At 42.8% G+C, this 21,887-nt stretch overlaps 1 protein-coding gene across 5 annotated transcripts in view; it reads left to right on the top strand.

The window, feature by feature from the left end:
• GKAP1 (G kinase anchoring protein 1) overlaps window positions 1-21,887 on the top strand; it is a 90,501-nt gene that overhangs the window by 9,792 nt on the left and 58,822 nt on the right. For all 5 annotated transcript variants that reach the window (XM_062208645.1, XM_062208643.1, XM_062208647.1 and 2 more), the window contains exons 2-3: window positions 10,741-10,999; window positions 20,858-21,001. In XM_062208645.1, the coding sequence (XP_062064629.1) occupies window positions 10,784-10,999; window positions 20,858-21,001 (360 nt within the window). In that variant the 5' untranslated portion in view covers window positions 10,741-10,783. The remainder of the gene's footprint in view (window positions 1-10,740; window positions 11,000-20,857; window positions 21,002-21,887) is intronic.

Consider the following 21,887-nt stretch of genomic DNA (forward strand, 5'->3'; position numbering starts at 1 on the left):
AGAGTTTAAATCTTTTATTAAAATTTTTTTCGTTGTTATTTATATATACTTTTTTAAAGGTTTATTTATTTATTTGAAAGTCAGAGTTACACAGAAAGAGGAGAGGCAGAGAGAGAGAGAGCGGTCCTCCATTCGATGGTTCACTCCCCAACTGGCCGCAATGGTTGGATCTGTGCCGATCTGAAGCCAGGAGCCAGGAGCTTCTTTCAGGTCTCCCACGTGGGTGGAGGGGCCCAAGGACTTGGGCCATCCTCCACTGCTGTCCCAGGTCACAGCAGGGAGCTGGATCGGAAGTGGAACAGCCAGGTCTTGAACCGGCAAGGATGCCGGTGCTTCAGGCCAGGGCGTTAACCCACTGCGCCACAGTGCCGGCCCCATTTATATATTTGAAAGAGAAAGAGAGCAGTCCCACTTGCTGCTTCACTCCCCAAATGCTCACAACAGCCAGAACCAGACAAGGCTAAAGCTACAAGCCAAGGAGTCAGTGTCTCCCATGTGAGTGGCAGGAACCCAGTTACCTGAGTCATTATTACTGCTTGCGAGAACCTGTGTTAGGAAGCTGGAATCAGCAGCCAGAGCTGGGAATGTAACCCAGGTACTCCGATATCTGTACTTATGTCATAACCACCAGGCTGAACACCTACCCCTAAAAGCTCTCACTACCAAAATATTCCTTGCAATAAAATGAAAAGACTTCAAATTCAGTTGGACTAGCTTCAAGTATTTTAAAATTATGAACAGCTGGTGCTGTTCACAATGGAATAAGCTGCCGAATGTCACTCCAGTGTCCCATATCAGAGTGCTGGTTTGAGTCCCAGCTTCTCTGCTTCTAATCCAGCTCCCTGATAATGCTCCTGGGAAGGCAGAGAAGGATGGCCAAAGTACTTGGATCCCTGCCACCCATGGCAGGTACCCAGATGGCAGTTTCAGGCTCCTGGATTTGGCCTGAACCAGTCCTGACTGTTGGCTGTTTGGGTAGTAAACCAGCAGATGGAAGATCTCTTTCTCTCTGTGTCACTCCCTCTCTCTCCGTCACTCTGTCTTTCAAATAAATCAGTCTTTACACACACACGAAAGTATGTAGAGACTTAAGGTCATTGCGTAGAACCTTCCTCAGTAAGATGTAGTACTCCCTTAATATTTGGACACCTGGAATATAAACATTTCCAGCAGTTCCGTGAGTGTATCTATGATGATGGGCAGGTGTCTGATGAAGCAGATTTCCATAGGATGGAATACTTACTTTGTCACAGCTGACACAACTGCAGCACAGTGTGGGAGTTACCCACTGACAAACACCAGAGAGGTTCTTGCTTCTGGAGGTGGCTGCCCCCAGGGCCTGAAGATATACTGGTAGTTAACAAAGCTCTGCCATATGTCGCAGAAAGAAAATGTCTGTGAGCTTTGCAGGTATGTTTTAAAATAGTTTGAACATTTAGTTCAGGCAGAACAATCCAAATTCAGTTTCAGTATCAGTTTTAGAATGAAAAAGTTATTTGTATAAGGTGTACGTTATGAAAACTTGAGGTTATACTGCAGTAATTACCTGAAATTGCCATCAGCTTGAAACATCACAGTTGCTTTCTTGTTCAAGCTACATGACCATCACAGGTTAGTGAGGGGACTTTGTTCATTGTAGTTTCAGGCTGCTGGAGACTCTGTCTCCATGTATGCTCCTACAATCCAGAACCTGGGAAAGGAAACCAGTGAACCATGTGCTGACTTTCAAAGCTTTTTAAAGCTTATATTTCAGTGGCCAAAGTAAGTCACACGGTTACACCTGTAGTCAACAGGGAAGTGCTACAAAATTCTCCTTCAGGGAGGAGCAGTACTTGTCAACTGTAATAGAACTGCCACTCATAATTTATAGTTCTAACAGTTAAATCTAGTGGTAGTAGGCCGGCGCCGTGGCTTAACAGGCTAATCCTGTTCTAGTCCTGGTCGGGGCGCCGGAATTCTATCCCGGCTGCCCCTCTTCCAGGCCAGCTCTCTGCTGTGGCCCGGGAAGGCAGTGGAGGATGGCTCAAGTCCTTGAGCCCTGCACCCCATGGGAGACCAGGAGAAGCACCTGGCTCCTGGCTTCGGATCAGCGCGATGCGCCAGCCGCAGCGGCCATTGGAGGGTGAACCAGCGGCAAAAAGGAAGACCTTTCTCTCTGTCTCTCTCTCTCTCTCTCTCTCTCTCTCACTATCCACTCTGCCTGTCAAAAAAAAAAAATCTAGTGGTAGTATTTGAACAGCTGTGTAGGATTATTACGCCAAACTTCTCAAAGCAACTAAACCTTTTATAAAATTATTTTTTAAAGATTTACTTATTTATTTGAGAAGCAGAATTAGAAAGCTTCCGTCTGCTGGCTCACTCCCTGAATGGCCACAATGACTCCTCAAATGGCCATGACAGTTGGGACTGGGCCAGGACTGGGCCAGGTCAAAGCCAGGAGCCTGGAACTCCATCTGGGTCTCCTGCCTGGGTGGCAGGGGCCCAGGTACTTGGGCCATCTTCTGCTACTTTTCCAGGGAGCTGGATTTGAAGTGAACCAGCCAGGGCTTGAACTGGCGCTCATATGGGATGCTGGCATCACAGGCAGAAACCTAAACTTCCACAAAGCCAGCCCCTATAGGATTGTTTTTATCAAGATGTGTAGAAATTAACAGAATTTTTAGCATATCTTCAAGCCTAAAATTCCTTTCTTATTTTGTAATATCTTCTCCCTGTAACAAGTTATAAAGCTTTAGTTCTTATGCTTGCAGGAAAGATTTATGCTTAAAAATACATCACAGTTGGGGCCAGCACTGTGGTATAGTGAGCAAAGCCATATGGGTGCCAGTTCAAGTCCTGGGTGCTCTAATTCCAATCCAGCTCTCTGCTATCATCTGGGAAAGCAGTAGAAGATGGCCCAAGTCCTTGGTCCCTGCACCTACATGGGAGACCTGGAAGAAGCTCCTAGCTCCTGGCTTTGGATTGGACAGGCTCTGGCCATTGCAGCCATTTCAAGAGTAAACCAACAGATGGAAGACCTCTCTCTCTCTCTCCAACTCTCCAACTCTCCCTTTCAAGTAAATAGATAAATATTTTTTAAATATACTTCACAATTTATCTGGTGATGTAATGTCTGTACATTGTAGTGTTTTATCTTGATATGCATATTTCTGGAAACAGGAGCAATGAATCAATGTATAATAATAATACTGCTAAATGACCTCGCCATAGGATTTTTTCATTGTGTGACCAAAAAATTTTCAAACATTTTTCTGAATTAAGATGAAAGATTGAATTTATGCTTCTCATTTTTGTTACTTCCTGAAAATATATAAACTGTAGTGTGCAGTAAGCTTTTATAGTAGGCCTCCATGTATTTTACTTTTGCTTAGACTTCCCCCACATTGAATAAGGTGGACCTATGTGATTCTGTGATATAATAAATGTATGTGTAACCAGTAGCATGTTGTGGGAGTGACACCAGCTCATTCAGATATGAGCCCTGTGGCTCAAGACAGATATGATAAAACGATAAAGAAAACCAAAGGAAGAACTTAAACCAGGATAAAGTTAATCTGTGGAAGGTGGCAGTTGGGCAATGCTGGCAAGAGGCACAGGGGTGTGTTAACATTTTTTTAATCTTGATGGTTGGTATTTTATTTTGGTTTTCTTTATTCGTTTTAAAGATGTATTTTATTTATTTGAAATCTAGAGTGTCAGGGAGAAACAGAGAAAGAGAATTTTTATCTTATGGTTCACTCTCCAAATGGCACCATGGCTATCGCTGGGCCAGGCTGAAGCCAAGAGCCTGGAATTCCACTGGGGTGTTTCACATGGGTGGCAGGGGCCCAGACATCTAAGCCATCTTCCTCTGCTTTCCCAAGCACATCAGCAGGGAGCTGAAGCAGAGGTAGAACAGCTGGGACTTTAACTGGTGTTCTGCTATGGGATCCTGGCCTCACAAACAAAGGTTTAACCCACTGTACCACAATGATGGCCCTTTTTTTAAGTAAATATTGTATTCAGTTTTTATTTGCCTGATATATTTTAAAACAAAAATTTGAGTCCCAAAATCTACTAAGAAAAACCTATGCTTTTTTTTTTTTAAAGATTTATTTATTTATTTGAAAGAGTTACACAGAGAGAGGAGAAGCAGAGAGAGAGAGAGAGAGAGGTCTCCATTCAATTGTTCACCTCCAGTTGGCCGCAATGGCCGGAGCTGTGCCAATCCAGAGCCAGGAGCCAGGAGCTTCTTCCGGGCCTCCCGCGCAGGTGCAGGAGCCCAAGGACCTGGGCCATCTTCTACTGCTTTCACAGGCCACAGCAGAGAGCTGGATTAGAAGTGGAGCTGCTGGATCTTGAACCGTCGCCCATATGGGATGCCGGCGCTTCAGGCCAGGTCATTAATCCCCTGTGCCACAGCGCCAGCCCCAACCTGTGTCTTTTTAAATTGGAAGAATACTTCCTCTTCTAGTAGTTACAGGGCTTCTTACTGTGAACTTAAAGAATAGGATTGAACGTATCTAGGTTCAGGTCCTGATCTTATGGAAGTCATGTAGCCAGCCTAAATTATAGTTGCTTCATCCAAAATACTAAGCGATGTGGATTAGAAATTACCAGAAAGGGCTAACATTGGGGTGCAGCAGGTTAGGCCACCGCCTGTGACACTGGGCATCTCATATGGGCACTGGTTTGAGTCTCAGCTGCTTCACTTCAGATCCAGCTCCCTGCTAATGCATCTGGGAAAGTAGCCAAAGATGGCCCAAATACTTAGGCCCCTGTGCCCACATGGAAGACCACATGAAGCTCCTGACTTGGGCCTGGACCAGTGCTGGCTGTTATAGCTGTTTGGGGAGTGAACCAGTAGATAGAAGATCTCTGTCTGTCATCTTCTCTCTGTAACTCTGCCTTTCAAAGAATTAGAATCTTAAAAAAAATTTTAAAAAAAGCAGTTACTAGAGGACTTTAAGATCCCTTTTAAGTCTGAACAGTTTTTGTAAAACTAACAATAACTGAAACCACACTCACCTGTGCTTGTAATGGTAGGGTGTACAGAAACTAGTGAATAAAAGCTAATGTGAAAGATGATTTTGATGTTTCTTTTAGTTGACAGAGTTTTAGCTCTTTGCCATCACTTTTTTTTAAAAAAAAAAAAGATTTATTTTAGGGGCTGGTGTTGTGCCATAGTGGGTAAAACTACTGCCTGCAATGGCAGCATCCATATGGGCACTGGTTTATGTCCCAGCTGCTCCATTTCCTATCCAGCTCCCTACTAATGTCCGGGAAAAGGAGTGGAAGATGACCCAAGTGCTTGGGTCCCTGCATCTATGTGGGAGACCAGGAAGAAGCTCCTGGCTCCTGACTTCAGCCTGGCCCAGCCCAGGTTGTTGCAGCCATATGGCAGTGAACCAGAAGATGGAAGATTCTCTCTCTTTCTCTCAACTCTGACTTTCAAATACATAAATTAAAAAGATTTATTTAAATATTTGCAAACTATGCAACAGATAAAGGGTTGATAACCAGAATCTACAAAGAAATCAAGAAACTCCACAACATCAAAACAAACAACCCACTTAAGAAATGGGCCAAGGACCTCAATAGACATTTTTCAAAAGAGGAAATCCAAATGGCCAACAGACACATGAAAAAATGTTCAATATCACTAGCAATCAGGGTAATGCAAATCAAAACCACAATGAGGTTTCATCTCACCCCGGTTAGAATGGCTCACATTCAGAAATCTACCAACAATAGATGCTGGCGAGGATGTGGGAAAAAAAGGGACACTAACCCACTGTTGGTGGGAATGCAAACTGGTTAAGCCACTATGGAAGTCAGTCTGGAGATTCCTCAGAAACCTGAATATAACCCTACCATACAACCCAGCCACCCCACTTCTTGGAATTTACCCAAAGGAAATTGGCAAACAAAAAAGCTGTCTGCAGGCCGGCGCCGTGGCTTAACAGGCTAATCCTCCGCCTTGCGGCGCCGGCACACCGGGTTCTAGTCCCGGTTGGGGCACCGGATTCTATCCCGGTTGCCCCTCTTCCAGGCCAGCTCTCTGCTATGGCCCGGGAAGGCAGTGGAGGATGGCCCAAGTGCTTGGGCCCTGTACCTGCATGGGAGACCAGGAGAAGCACCTGGCTCCTGGCTTCGGATCAGCACGATGCGTCGGCCGCAGCGGCCATTGGAGGGTGAACCAACGGCAAAAAGGAAGACCTTTCTCTCTGTCTCTTTCTCTCTCTCTCTCTCATTATCCACTCTGCCTGTCAAAAAAAAAAAAAAAAGCTGTCTGCACCTTAATATTTATTACAGCTCAATTCACAGTAGCTAAGACCTGGAACCAACCCAAATGCCCATCAATAGTAGACTGGATAAAGAAATTATGGGACATGTACTCTATAGAATACTATTACAGCAGTCAAAAACTATGAAACCTGGTCATTTGCAACAAAATGGAGGAATCTGGAAAACATTATGCTGAGTAAATTAAGCCAGTCCCAAAGAGACAAATATCATATGTTCTCCCTGATCGGCGACAACTAACTGAGCACCAAAGGGGAAACCTGTTGAAGTGAAATGGACACTATGAGAAACAGTGACACGATCAGCCCTAGTCCTGACAATTTAATACTTTATCCCTTTTAGTATTTTTTTTTTGTTCTATTTAATACTATTGGTTGAACTCTGTAATTAACACACAATTATTCTTAGGTGTTTAAATTTAACTGAAAAGTGATCCCTGTTAAATATAAGAGTGGGAATAAGAGAGGGAGGAGATGTACAATTTGGGACATGCTCAATCGGACTTGCCCCCAATGGTGGAGTTAGAAATGTGCCAGGGGATTCCAATTCAACCCCATCAAGGTGGCATGTACCAATGCCATCTAACTAGTCCAAGTGATCAATTTCAGTTCACAATTGATCACACTGATAGGTCTAAGAGTCAAAGGGATCACACAAACAAGACTAGTGTCTGCTAATACTAACTGATAGAATCAAAAAGGGAGAGAAGGATCCAACATGGGAAGCGGGATACACAGCAGACTCATAGAATGGCAGATGTCCTAAACAGCACTCTGGCCTCAGAATCAGCCCTTAAGGCACTCGGATCTGGCTGAAGAGCCCATGAGAGAATTTTAGGCATGGAAAGCCAAGACACTCTGGAAAAAAAAAAAAAGAAGACCTAAATGAAAGTTCTCTGTGAGTGAGATCCCAGTGGAAAGAACGGGCCATCAAAGAAAGAGGTACCTTTCTCTGAAGGGAGGAGAGAACTTCCACTTTGACCATGACCCTGTTGGAATAAGATCGAAGTCGGCAAACTCAAAAGGCTTCCATAGCCTTGGAAACTCATGACTAGAGCCTAGGGAGATTACTGACGCCATAAACAAGAGTGTCAAATTGTTCAGTCAACAACAGGAGTCACTGTGTACTTACTCCTCATGTGGGATCTCTGTCCTTAATGTGTTGTCCAATGTGCATTAATGCTATAACTAGTACTCAAACAGTATTTTACACTTTATGTTCTCTGTGGGTGCAAACTGATGAAATCTTTACTTAATATATACTAAATCGATCTTCTGTATATAAAGAGAATTGAAAATAAATCTTGATGTGAATGGAATGGGAGAGGGAGCGGGAGATGGGAGGGGTGCGAGTGGGAGGGAAGTTATGGGGGGGAAGCCATTGTAATCCATAAACTGTACTTTGGAAATTTATATTTACTAAATAAAAGTTAAAAAAATAAAGAAAAAGCTATAACAACAACAACAAAAAGATTTATTTATTTGAATGGCAGAGTTGGAGAGAGAAAGAGAGATATTCCATGCACTGGTTCACTTCCCAAATGGGGCTGGGCCAGGCTGAAGCCAAGAACTCCATCCAGGTCTCTCCCATGTAGGTGACAGGGGCCCAAGCACTTAGGCCATGTTCTGCTGCTTTCCTAAGCACATTAGTAAGGAATTGGATTGCAAGTGGAGCAGCTGGGCCTCCAGCTGGCATTCATTTGGGATGCCAGCATCACAGGCAGCCGCTTAATCTGCTGTGCCACAACGCTGACTCCGGCTGTCAATTTTAAGTCATAGAATAAACTTAAAAAATCAAACTTAGGGGCCAGCACTGTGGCGCAGCAGGTTAACGCCCTGGCCTGAAGTGCCAGCATTCCATATGGGCACTGGTTCGAGACCTGGCTGCTCCTCTTCCAATCCAGCTCTCTGCTATGGCCTGAGAAAGCAGTGCAAGATGTACCACATGGGAAACTTGGAAGAAGCTCCTGGCTTCGGATCGGCGCAGCTCTGACCGTTGCAGCCAATTGGGGAGTGAACCATCAGACGGAAGACCAATCTCTCTCTCTCTCTCTCTCTCTCTCTCTCTCTCTCTCTCTCTCTCTCTCTCTCTGCTTGTCCTCTCTCTGTATAACTCTGACTTTCAAATAAAATAAATAAATCTTTAAAAAAAAGTCAAACTTAAAGTGATAGCAGTTTGTATGTGATAAGAATGTTCTTCCAAGGTGGGTTTTTGGCTCAGCAGTTAAGACACCCACATTCTGGGCCGGCACCGCGGCTCACTAGGCTAATCCTCCACCTGCGGCGCCGGCACACCAGGTTCTAGTCCCGGTCGGGGCGCTGGATTCTGTCCTTGTTGCTCCTCTTCCAGTCTAGCTCTCTGCTGTGGCCCAGGAAGGCAGTGGAGGATGGCCCGGGCCCTTGGGCCCTGCACCCACGTGGGAGGCCAGAAGAGGCACCTGTCTCCTGGCTTCGGATCAGCATGGTGTGCAGGCCGCAGCGCGCCGGCCGCAGTGGCCATTGGGGGGTGAACCAACAGAAAAGGAAGACCTTTCTCTCTGTCTCTCTCTCACTGTCCACTCTGCCTGTCAAAAAAAAAAAAAAAAAAAAAAAGACACCCACATTCTATGTTGAAATGCTTGTGTTCAAACCCGAGCTGATGCTGACCCTGGGAAGCAGAGGTGATGGTTCAAGTCATTGGGTCCCTGCTACCTACCTGGGAGATCTGGATTGAGTTTCCTGCTCCCAGCTTTGGCGTGGCCCTGTCCCAGCCATTTTTAGGGGGTGAACCAGTTAATGGGAGTTCTCTGCCTCTCTTTCTCTCTCTGCCTTTCAAATAAATAAATAAATAAATATTAATGTATGTTCTTTGTTAGTCTCAGAACCTGGGAGTAAATATATAGCTGGATTAAGGGTCTCTTTGTGCATGGTGCAAATTGATGGCCTTATTTTAGGACTATAAACCAGGGGCCAGCTCTGTGGTGCAGCACATTAAGCCACTGTCTGCAGTGCCAGCATCCCATATGGGTGCTGGTTCGCATCCTGGCTGCTCCATTTCCAATCCAGCTCCCTGCTAATGTGCCTGGGGAAGCAATGGAGGATGGCCCAAGTCCTTGGGAGACCTAGAAGAAGTTCCTGGTCTCTAGCTACGGCCTGGCACAGCTCTGGACTTTGCAGCCATTTGGGGAGAGAACCAGCAGATGGAAGATCGATTCTCTCTCTCTCTCTCTCTCTCTCTCTCTCTCTCTCTTTCTCTTTGTAAATCTGACTTTAATAAATAGATCTTTTAAAAAATAGTATAAACCAGGTTGATTCAGGACATTCTCCGTAAATATGTATATATGAGAATACTTCAGAAAGTTTATTCTTGGGGCAGGCATTGTGGTGTGGCAGGCCTGGGACACCTGTATCCCATATTAGAGTGCCAACTCAAGTCCTGCCTACTCTGATTCTGCACTAGCTCCCCACTAATGTGTAGGGGAAGCGGTTGGTGATGGCCAGTCAGTACCAGAATTCCTAGCACTCATTTGGGAAACTCTGATGGAGTTATGACACCTGGCTTCAGCCTGGCTCAGTCCAGGCTATTGTGACCATTTGGAGTGATACAGCAAGGTGAAGATCTCTCTTTGTCTCTCTCACTTTGCCTTTCAATTAAATACATCTTTTTAAAAAGTTCATTTTTATTGAAAAAGATTTTAAAATCCATGCACATGAGTAGTCTTCAAAAAGCTTGTAAAATTATATGTTACCCATAGATCTAAAAATCTTTTTGTGCAAAAATAAACCTTTTATATTCCACTTCCCATGAACTTTTTGAAGTGTCATTGTATTACAGAAATATTTAAAGAAGAGAAGAAACTGAAGCTGGCACTGTGGCATAGCTGGTTAAGCCACTGCCTGCAGTGTCAGCATCCTGTATGGGTACCAGTTTGAGTCCGGCTGTTCGACCTCCAATCCAGCTCCCTGATAATGCACCTAGGAAAGCAACTGAAGATGGTCCAAGTACTTTGGCCCCTTCAGCTATGGGGAGTCCAGAAAGAATCTCCTGGCTTGGATCGGCCCAGCTCTGGCCATTAGGCCATTTGGGGAGTGAACTCAGTGGATGGAAGATCGATTCTCTCTGTCTCTCCCTCTCTCTTTGTAATTCTGTCTTTCAAATAAATAAATTTTTTTAAAGAAAGAAACTAATGAATTTTTGAAAACCATATATGGGAAAATGAACATATAGTGGTGGTAGTCTTGCAGTAATTTTTTGTGAAATCTCAATTTTTAATTTTTATGTTGTACAATTTTATATTTTTTACTTAAGTTAAAAATTATATTACTGCCAAAAAGACTGTGCATATGAATCTAAATATTACTAAATATGTCAGAAATGTAATAGTACATACGTGTGTGTGTGTGTATAGTTCTGTAATCTAAAAAAATTTTTACTAAGCATGTTTACTCATGTGCCTCCTTTTCTGTCTCCCCACAGAAATTATTCTTGACGGGAGTATTTTAAAAGAAAAACCTTCAGAATGGCCTCAGCAGTACTTAGTTCCGTTCCCACTACTGCTTCTCGTTTTGCCTTGTTACAAGTAGATAGTGGCAGTGGTTCTGATTCTGAGCCTGGAAAAGGCAAAGGCCGGAATTCTGGGAAGTCTCAGGCTTTGGGAAGCAAATCAACAACAAATGAGAAAAAAAGAGAGAAAAGAAGGAAAAAGAAGGAACAGCAGCAGAGTGAAGCAAATGAGGTAACAGTTACAATTATTTGTGTTGCCTGATTTCCAGGTAGACTGTCACTGTCATAAGGGCAGGTGCTATCTTATTCACTCATGTATCCATAGTACCTGGTCCATAGGTACTCAGTAAATATTACTTGAATGAATGGCTTTAAATGTGTATATAATTAAAGTCAAATGTTATGAATGTTTTTTAAATGCCTTTATTTTTTTTCCTGACTATGGAAGCTTATGTGTTTAGTTTGAAAAAGTTTGAAACAGAGAAGTCTTAAAATGAAAAGTCATTTGTAAATAGATTTAGAGATAAAACATTAATATTTCAGTTCTGTTTTCTGTACATGTATCTGTGTATTCATATTTTACCTAAAATGGGATAATAGACTTTTATAAATGATTTTTTAAAAATTAACTGTGGTAAATTTTATATACCAGTAAATATAGATCTGCATTATTTTAAATAAATTGTTTAATTATATGGTTATATCCTACTTTAATTAAACTCTTGTGGTAAACATCTAGGTTTCCCATTTTTTACCATTATAGGCAAAAATTCTATGACTAGCCTTGAACATACAGTTTTTATGCATTTGTTGGTCATCTCTTTCTTCAGGGTAATAAGTACTTGATAGATCCTTCTCCCCTACCCATTCTTAGCATGAGTTATATGACCAACATTTAATATGCCCATTTGTTTTTAAAAGAAATGCTGAAACATAATTATAACATTTTTTTTTTGTTTAATAGAAGGAAAGGTTGGGTGTGTAACCTTTTTCAGCATCATTTAATGAGAGAAGTAATAAAAGTGTTTTTTCCTTCCTCTTTGTATTCATTTTGTAATGTCTGAAGACTTAGAAAAAAGACTTAAAATTTGTTACTATTGTGTTTCTATCACAATTGCTTTGTAAATATTCTATAATTCTTGCCATATAGATGGAAACTTTAAGAAAAAGGCATTTTCCCCATGGGTACAATTACAGAAGTTCAATCTTTCAAAATTTTTGATTGCTGATTATTTTCCTTTTTGAATTAAAGGTGATGTGGGGGATAGAAAATAAGGTAATAGTGCAGGTTATGGTAGAAAGTAAGGAAATGCGTAACTAAGGATGAACACAAAGAATCCTCCTTTCCAGTTTTGGCCACCTATGGTTCTAGCAGTCTTTATAGTTAAATCAGTGATCTTTGCCAGCGCTTCATCCAGAATCTCCTCCTTCCCCAGTTCATCACATAGCAGAAACCAGGTACTCCAAGTGGTATTGGCATAGCATCACTGACTCTTTTGCAGAATGCTGTGTTGATTATCAGTTAAAATTGTGATCCTCAACTTAAAGTCTCTTCGTTGTTTCTATCAAAAAGTACCAAAGGCTTACCGCAACAGAAATTTATTCTCTCATTTCTAGAGGCTGCAAGTTCAAATCAGAATGTCAAAAGGCCATTCTGTTCTCTGAGGTTCTTGGGATCCTTCCCTGTCTCTTTCTAGTCTGAGTGGAAACCATTTGATCTTGAGGCTTCATCACTATAGTCTCTGCTATGTTGTTGACATTCTTTTGTGTATCTTCATCTCTTCTATGAGGATACTGGTGATATTGTAGTAGGTTCCATTATAACTCAGTATGATCTTACCTTAACTTGATCACGTCTGCAGAGACCTGTTTCCAAGTAAGATCACATGAACAGATATTAGAGGTTAGGACTTCAACATATCTGTAGAGGGGATACAGTTCAGTCCATTTTAGAAAAATGCCAGTTAAAGTCCTTTGCCCACTTCTTAACTGGATTGTTTGTTTTCTTGTTGTTGAATTTCTTCAGCTTTTTATAGATTCTGTATACTAAGCCTTTGTCAGTTATATAGTTTGCAATATTTCCTCCCATTCTGTCGGTTGCCTTTTCACTTTGCTGAATGTTTCTTTTGCAATGCAGAAGCTTCTCAGCTTTTTGTAACCCCATTTGTCTATTTTCACTTTGATTTCCTGTGCTTCTGAGGTCTTTTCCAAGAAGTCTTTGCCTATGTCAGTGTCTTGAAGAATTTCTCCAATGTTCTTCTCTAGCAATTTGATAGTATCAGGTCATAGATTTAGGTCCTTGATCCATTTTGAGTTGATTTTTGGGTATGGTGTAAGGTAGGGGTCTTGCTTCATACTTCTGCACGTGGAGATCTAGTTTTCCCAGCGCCATTTGTTGAAGAGACTGATTTTATCTCCTTTGTCAAAGATAAGTTTGGTGTAGATGCATGGATTGATTTCTAGAGTTTCTATTCTATTCCATTGGTCTACACATTTTTTTTTCCCAGTACCAGGTTGTTTTGATTATATATACTGTGATGCCTTTGGTCATTTTTTGGGGGGGAGGGGTGGGAAGTGTGTGTACAAGATTGCTTTAGGCCGGCGCCATGGCTCAATAGGCTAATCCTCTGCCTTGCGGCGCTGGCACACCGGGTTCTAGTCCCGTTTGGGGCACCGGATTCTGTCCCGGTTGCCCCTCTTCCAGGCCAGCCCTCTGCTGTGGCCAGGGAGTGCAGTGGAGGATGGCCCAAATCCTTGGGCCCTGCACCCGCATGGGACACCAGGAGAAGCACCTGGCTCCTGGCTTCGGATCAGCACGGTGCGCCGGCCGCGGTGCGCCGGCCGCAGCGCGCCGGCCGTGGCGGCCACTGGAGGGTGAACCCATGGCAAAAAGGAAGACCTTTCCCTCTGTCTCTCTCTCTCTCACTGTCCACTCTGCCTATCAAAAAAAAAAAAATTGCTTTAGCTACTCATGGTCTTGTGTTTCCATATGAATTTTAGCATAATTTTTTCTAGATCTGAGAAAAATGTCATTGGTATTTTGATTGGGATCGCATTGAATCTGTAAATTGCTTTTGGTAGTGTGGACAGTTTAATGATATTCTTCCAATCCATGAACATGCCAGATTTTTCCATATTTTGTGTCTTCTATTTCTTTCTTTAATGTTTTGTAATTTTCATCATAGAGATCTTTCACCTCCTAAATGTATTCCAAGGTATTTAATTTTTTCTGTAGCTGTTGTGAATGGATTGATCTTAGAAGTTCTTTCTCAGCCATGGCATTGTCTGGGTATACAAAGGCTACTGTTTTTTTTTTTTTTTTTTTTGACAGAGTTAGAGAGAGACAGAAAGGTCTTCCTTTTTTTGGTTCACCCCTCAAATGGCCGCCACAGCCAGCACACTGCACCAATACGAAGCCAGGAGCCAGGTACTTCCTCCTGGCCTCCCTCGTGGGTGCAGGGCCCAAGGACCAGGGCCATCCTCCACTGCCTTCCCGGGCCACAGCAGAGAGCTGGACTGGAAGAGGAGCTACCAGGACAGAATCCAGTGCCCCCACCGGGACTAGAACCCAGTGTGCCGGTGCTGCAGGCAGAGGATTAGCCTAGTGAGCCGTGGCGCCGGTGAGCTATTGATTTTTGTGTGTTAATTTTGTATCCTGTTGCTTTACCAAGCTCTTTTATGAGTCCCTGAAGTCTCTTAGTAGAGTCTTTTGGTTCCCCAATATATAGAATCATGTCACCTACAAATAGAAATAACCTTCCTCCTTTCCAATTTGTATCCCTTTGATTTCTTTTTCTTGCCTAATGGCTCTGGCTAAAACTTCCAGGACTATATTGAAAAGCAATAGTGAAAGTGCACATCCTTGTCTGGTTCCAGGTCTTAGAATGCTTCCAATTTTTCCCCATTCAATAACATGCTGGCCATGGGTTTGTCATAAATTGCCTTGATTGTGTTGAGGAATGTTTCTTCTATAGTCAGTTTGCTTAAGGTTTTCATCATGAAAGGATGTTGTATTTTATCAAATGCATTTTCTACATCTATTGAGATAATCGTATGGTTTTGTTTTTCAGTTTGTTAGTGTGATGTATCATATTGATTGTTTTGTGAATGTTGAACCATCATCCCTGCATACTAGGGATAAATCTCACTTGGTCTGGGCGAGTGATCTTTCTGATGTATTGTTGGATTTGATTAGCTAGTATTTTTATTTTCTTTTCTTTTTTAAATATTTATTTGAAAGAGTTACTGAGAGGGAGAGATAGAAGCAGAGAGAGAGGCTTCCATTAACTGGTTCACTTCCCGAAATGGCTGCAATGGCCAGACTGAAGCCAGGAGCTAGGAGCTTCATCTGGGTCTCCCACGTGGGTGCAGGGGCCAAAGACTTGGGCCATCCTTCACTGCTTTCCCAAGCATGTTAACAGGGTGCTTGATCATAAGTGGAACCAGTGCCCATATAGAATGCTGATGCTGTAGGCAGCAGCTTTACCCACTACACCACAGCACTGGCCCCAAGTAGCTAGTAGTTAAGGATTTTTGCATCCATGTTCATCAGGGATATTGGTCTGTAGTTTTCTTTCTCTGTTGTGTCTTTTTCTGGCTTAGGAATTAAGGTGATGCTGGCCTAATAGGAGGAGTTTGGGAGGATTCCCTCACTTTCAGTTGTTTTGAATAGCCTGAGAAGAATTGGATTTCTTTAAAAATGTGGTAGAATTCAGCAGTGCAGCCTTCCAATCCTGGACTTTTCTTTGTTGGAAAGGTATTTATTACTGATTCAATCTCCACCTTGGTCCTTGGTCTGTTTAGGTTTTCTGTGTCTTCATGGCTCAATTTTGGTAGATTGTATGTGTCTAGGGATCTATACATTTCTTCAGATTTTCCAATTTATTGGCATCTATCTCTTTGTAATAATTCCTGATGATTGGCGGGCGCCGTGCCTTAACAGGCTAATCCTCCGCCTTGCGGCGCTGGCACACTGGGTTCTAGTCCCGGTTGGGGCGCCGGATTCTATCCCGGTTGCCCCTCTGCCAGGCCAGCTCTCTGCTATGGCCCGGGAAGGCAGTGGAGGATGGCCCAAGTCCTTGGGCCCTGCACCCGCATGGGACACCAGGAGAAGCACCTGGCTCCTGGCTTCGGATTAGCGAGATGCGCCGGCCACAGCGGCCATTGGAGGGTGAACCAATGGCAAAAAGGAAGACCTTTCTCTCTGTCTCTCTCTCTCACTATCCACTCTTCCTGTCAAAAATAATAATAATAATAATAATAATTCCTGATGATTCTTTTTATTTCTGTGGTGTCTGTTGTTAATTTCCTTTTTCAGCCCTGATTTTATTAATTTGAGTCTTCTTTTTTTGTTTTGTTTTGTTTTTTTGGCTAGTAGGGCCAATGGTATATCAATTTTATTTTTTTCAAAAAAATCTTAATTTCATTGATATTTTATATAGATTTTTTGGTTATTCTGTATTTCTTCCCTCCTAATTTTGTGTTTGGTTTGTTGTTGTTTTTCTAGGTCTTTGAGATGCAGTGATAGCTCATTTATTTGATGCCTTTCTAGTTTCTTGATGTAGGTACTAGTTGCTATAAACTTCCTCTTTAACACAGCTTTTGCTATATCCCATAAGTTTTGATTTGTAGTTTTGACATCTTCACCCATATCCAGAATTTTTTTAATTTCCCTTTCGATTTATTCTATGACACACTGTCATTCAAGAGCATGTTGTTCGGTCTCCATTTGTTTTCCTGTGTTCTAGAGATTTCTTGAGTTGTTAATTTCTGGCTTCATTCCTTTGTGGTCAGAGAAGATTGCATGGTATGATTTCAATATTTTTGAATTTGATGAGACTTGCTTTATAGTATAGCATGTGGTCTGTCCTATAGAAAGTGCCATACACTGATGAAAAGAATGTGTATTCTGCAACTGTGTGATAAAAGGTTCTGTAGGTATCAGTTAGGTCCATTTGGTCCATAGTGTTGATACTATATATAACTGTTGTATCTTGGTTGATTTTCTGTCTAGTTCATCTGTCCATTGATGAAATTGGGGTGTTGAATTCCCCATTACTATTGTGTTGGAGTCAATGTCTCCCTTTAGATCCATTACCTTTTTTTTTTAAATAACTGGATACCCTGGCATTGAGTGCATGCATATTTATTATAATCACATCTTCCTATTGAATTGATCTCCTAATCACTACATAGTCCCCTTTTTTGTCTCTTTCAACAGTTTTGTTTTAAAGTCTTTTTTAAATCTGATATTAGGATGGCTACTCCTGCTCATTTTTGCATTAGCATGGAATATCTTTTTCCATCCTTTCATTTTCAGTCTATGAGTATCTTTGTTGGTGAGGTATGTTTCTTGTAGGCAGCAAATAGATGGGTCTTCTTTTTAATCCATTCAGCCAGTGTTTGTTTTATTGTAGAATTTACACCATTTACATTCAAGGTTACTATTGATAAGTAACAGCTTGGCTGTGCCATTTTTCCATAAATATTTCCATTGTTTGGATTTCCTTTGTACTTTCACTGGGAGATTATCTGCCTTCATATTATTTCATAGCAGTACCTGTGTTTCTGAGTGTAGCACATCCTTAAGCATCATTTGTTAGGCTGGATGAGTGGTGACAAATTCTTTCAGTTTCTGTTTGTTATGGAAGGTCTTTATTTCACATTCATTCATAAATGAGAGTTTTGCAGGGTACAAACCTAGTTTGTACCCTGGGTTTAAAGTTTTTTAAGACTTGAACTGTGTCTCTCCATTCTCTCCTGTCCTGTAGTGTGGTGGAATGAGAAGGCCATGCCAAGATGGCCGCTGGCAACAGAAACTGCCTGGCAACAGGCTGTGATTGGATGGTTTCAGAAACCACATGACAATGGAGCCTGCCTGGCAATAGGCTGTGATTGGATGGCTTCGGAAACTGCCTGGCAACAGGGTGTGATTGGTTAGGGCATAGACTGCCCCTTGACCGGATTGGCTGCCTTGGCTATATAAGCTGCTGTAGCAACTGAAATAAAGGAGTCTGCAGGCTGCTTGGCTCAGGCCTGCTTTCACCGGGCTCCTGGGGTCTGTGTGGTGACTCCGCACCTCTTGCCCCTCCACGCTCTTCCTCTCAGGAACGAATCCACAGCAAAACTGTAGGGTTTCTGATGAGAAGTCAGCTGTGAGTAATTGGGGATCCTCTGAAAGTAATCTGGTGTTTCTCCTGAGCACAATTTAGAATTTTTCTTTGGTTTACTGTTGAAAGTTTGACTACATGTGTCCTGGTGAAGATCTTCTCTGGTCATGCCTATCAGGAAGGAGTTCTGTGTGCCTTGTATACTTGGATGTGCCTTTCTTTATCCAAATTAGGGAACTTTTCTGTAATTATTTCACTGAATAGGCCTTCTAATCCATTCTGTCTTTCCACTCCTTCAGGAACTCCTAAGACCCAAATGTTGGGTCATTTGATAGTATACCATAAATTTTCAACACTGTTTTTAAGTTTTCTAATTATTATTATTATTATTATTTCTTCTTCTCCTCCTCTTCCCTCCTTCTTCTCCCTTCCTTCTTCTCCCTTCTCCTCCTTACAGCTTCTGACTTCTTTTTTTTTTTTTAAATTTTTGACAGGCAGAGTGGACAGTGAGAGAGAGAGACAGAGAGAAAGGTCTTCCTTTTTGCCATTGGTTCACCCTCCAATGGCCGCCGCGGTAGCGCGCTGCGGCCGGTGCACTGCGCTGTTCCGATGGCAGGAGCCAGGTGCTTATCCTGGTCTCCCATGGGGTGCAGAGCCCAAACACTTGGGCCATCCTCCACTGCACTCCCTGGCCACAGCAGAGAGCTGGCCTGGAAGAGGGGCAACCGGGACAGGATCGGTGCCCCGACCGGGACTAGAACCCGGTGTGCCGGCGCCGCAAGGCGGAGGATTAGCCTGTTGAGCCACGGCGCCGGCCAGCTTCTGACTTCTTTCTTCTTCTTTCTTTCTGCCTCTTTCTCTTCCTCCTCCTATTCTTCTTCAGTTTCTCTTCAAAATCTCAATTTCATGAAAATTTTTCTTCTATGTCATGTATAGATTTCTTTAACTCTTGAATCTTCTTCTTATTGCTTCTGAGTAATTTTATGATTAATCTTCTGAATTCCTTTACAGGCATTTCATAATCTCTTTGTCTTCACATTCTAATATTGAAGTGTTGTTGTGTTCCTTTTGGGGGGATGATATTGTGTTCCTTATTGTTTCTTGAATTTCTGTGTTTAGTTTTAGGCATTTTTGGGAATACTTGCTGGTTTTCTTCTGTGATTTTATCTTTGAACTATGCCTGTGTGGCTTAGTGGAGTGTCTACTCTTTCAGTGAATTCCCAGAGGCATATGCTGGGTATGGCCAGGGATTTCTGGTCAGTGCTCCAGGGTGGGGCAAGTATCCAGGGTAACACACAAGTTGGGCATGGTAGATCTCCTTTATTGTCAGCAGGGAAGAGAGTATGATCACCTCTGTTGGCGTAATCACACCCTCTCCTTTTCTCTTCCAAGGTGATCAGTGCCCTGAGTTTGCCCACAGTGGGTGAACTCTCACCTGCGCTGCCACATGAACCACACAAAGGATCTGTGCAGTCTTCATATTAACTCAGATCCTGCTACAGTGACCCACCCCCAGCATTCAGGGAGTGCTAAGCCTTTGGCACTGCACACAGTGATTGCCCAGAGACCCAGCTACACCCTGCTCCCTCTCCACAGTCACAGAGTTACCTCCATCTCCGCACATAAGGCTCTAACAATTATGGGGTGCAGAGGATCTACCTTGTCCCAGTAGCCTATCCTGTTTATGGAAAGGCAGAGACATTCCCAGAGCCAGCTGCATGTGGGTGTTCCACCTTGGCAGTTTGATTCCAGGAGCCTGTGGTATGTTGAGAGGCTAGGGGCACCTCACAGTCCTATGAGCGTGTCCAGCACCCTGTCAGTCCTCCCAGCCAGACTAAAATCAGAGGGGAATGCAGATTTTTCCCTGTGGTAAAAATTCCTGTATCACATGAGTGCACAAGAGCCACCACAACCACTACACATTTCAAAATGGTGGCTTCTCCCCACCAGTTGCTGGCACACAAGAGCTGCCACAGCTGCAGCTGATTTCAAATTGGCACCTTTTTCCCACCCATTGCTGGGTGCACACATTCAACCTGCCACAGCCGTTACTGTTGTCAAGATAGAACCTTGTCCCTGCCAGTTGCTGGGTACATGTAGAAGAGCCAACACAGCTGCCCTCTCCTAGCCAATTGCCGGGTGACGTTGTTGGCAGATGGGAAGAGAGGAACGTTCTCTTTGTTTGCTGGGTTAGGCTGGTACCCTGTCCCCCTTAGGGCTCCAAGCTGGACTCAAAGACAGGGTACTCTACCAGGCTATATCCCCAGTGGCATGGGCTGCTTTAGTCTAGTCTCACCTCACTCTCCAAAGCTGGCACTTCCCACGCCTCTCAGCTGCAGGAGTCGTGTGTTTTTGTCTGTGCTCATTGCTGTGCACCTATACCTTCTTCTACACTAATGCCTAGCTTCCCTCTTCCTCCTGTAGAATTTCCACTGCAGATGTCTCTCCAGCTCTCCCCTGGGAATTCACTTCCTCCACGTTTTTGCTGCTATCTTCCCCTCACCTGAAGCAGTACGTCCTTTCCTTATTCCGCCATCTTGACTCCCCCCCCCCCCCCGCTTTGTTTTAGTTCATTATGTTACCTTGGATTAAAGCCCTGTGTTTTTTAGGACTAGCATGTTGCTGGTGTGACTTAGGCAGTTTCCCACTATTTAAACCTAACTATTGTTTGCATTTCAGAAGCACACTTATTTTACCCATGAAACTGTTCTCTAATTTAGTAAAGTAGAATCATTAAAACAGTGGTCTACAACGCATTTCACTTAATCATTTCATGTGCAATTCAACCAACATCCCAAATACTGGCAAAATGAATACTAAGACTAAAAAATGCAGATAACAATTTGAGTTATATGGGTTAGCATAAGGAGTGTTTTGGGGTAAAAGTATAAAAATACTCTTTTTTTCCCAAACTCAAAGAATTATTAGTAATACAGGATTAGCAAACTGAATTTAATATACTTTTTTTGCTTGTCTTATAGCTCAGGAATCTTGCATTTAAGAAAATTCCCCAGAAATCTTCCCATGCCATTTGTAACACTCAGCATGAGCTTTCACTGTCAAGCCCAGTACAGAAGGAGACACGGGAAGAAAACTGGCAGGAGTGGAGGCAAAGAGATGAACAGGTACAGCTAAATAAATACAATTATTTTACTTTGTTTTTCAGTGAGTTTTTGGATTTTTTAAAATGGCAGTGCATCTAAATCTATGTCACTTCCATTGTGAAGAATAGTCTGTATTCAATTAATTCACATGTGTTTGCTGCTGTTTTTTATCTACTAGAAAATCAGATCAGTATGTCATTTATGTTACTTTTAGCAATTCAAAGTTATTTCGTGGTTTTTAAAATTAATTGGCCTTTTTACAAATGAGGGAGAATGAGGGAATGTAGAGGAACAGGAATAAGTTTTGTTAGTGAAAAACCACATTTGTAGGGCTAGAGGTCTTTTGTAAAAACTACCACCTGGCAGTTTGCTTAAAAAAGAAGGAATTTGGCCCGCGCAGTGGCTCAATAGGCTAATCCTCCGCCTGCGGCCCGGCACACCGGGTTCTAGTCCCAGTCGGGGCGCTGGATTCTGTTCCGGTTGCCCCTTTTCTAGGCCATCTCTCTGCTGTGGCCCGGGAGTGCAGTGGAGGATGGCCCAAGTCCTTGGACCCTGCACCCCAGGGGAGACCAGGAGAAGCACCTGGCTCCTGGCTTCGGATCAGCATGGTGCGCCGGCCATGGCGGCCATTGGAGGGTGAACCAACGGTAAAGGAAGACCTTTCTCTCTGTCTCTCTCTCTCACTGTCCACTCTGCCTGTCAAAAAAAAAAAAAAAAAAAAAGAAGGAATTTGAGGGGAAAATGTTTTCTTTCCAACCTTGATGTGAAGCTGTTGATGGTATTTGTTTTGTTAACCTACTTACATGATATTTTGTTTCTTTCTATCTCTATTAAATATCAATAATAACAACCAAATAAAATAGAAAATTTATTAAAACCAATACATTTTCCTTTTTTTGTTGTGTCT

This window comes from Lepus europaeus, chromosome 12 (genome assembly GCF_033115175.1).
Source record: "Lepus europaeus isolate LE1 chromosome 12, mLepTim1.pri, whole genome shotgun sequence".
Taxonomy (NCBI): domain Eukaryota; kingdom Metazoa; phylum Chordata; class Mammalia; order Lagomorpha; family Leporidae; genus Lepus; species Lepus europaeus.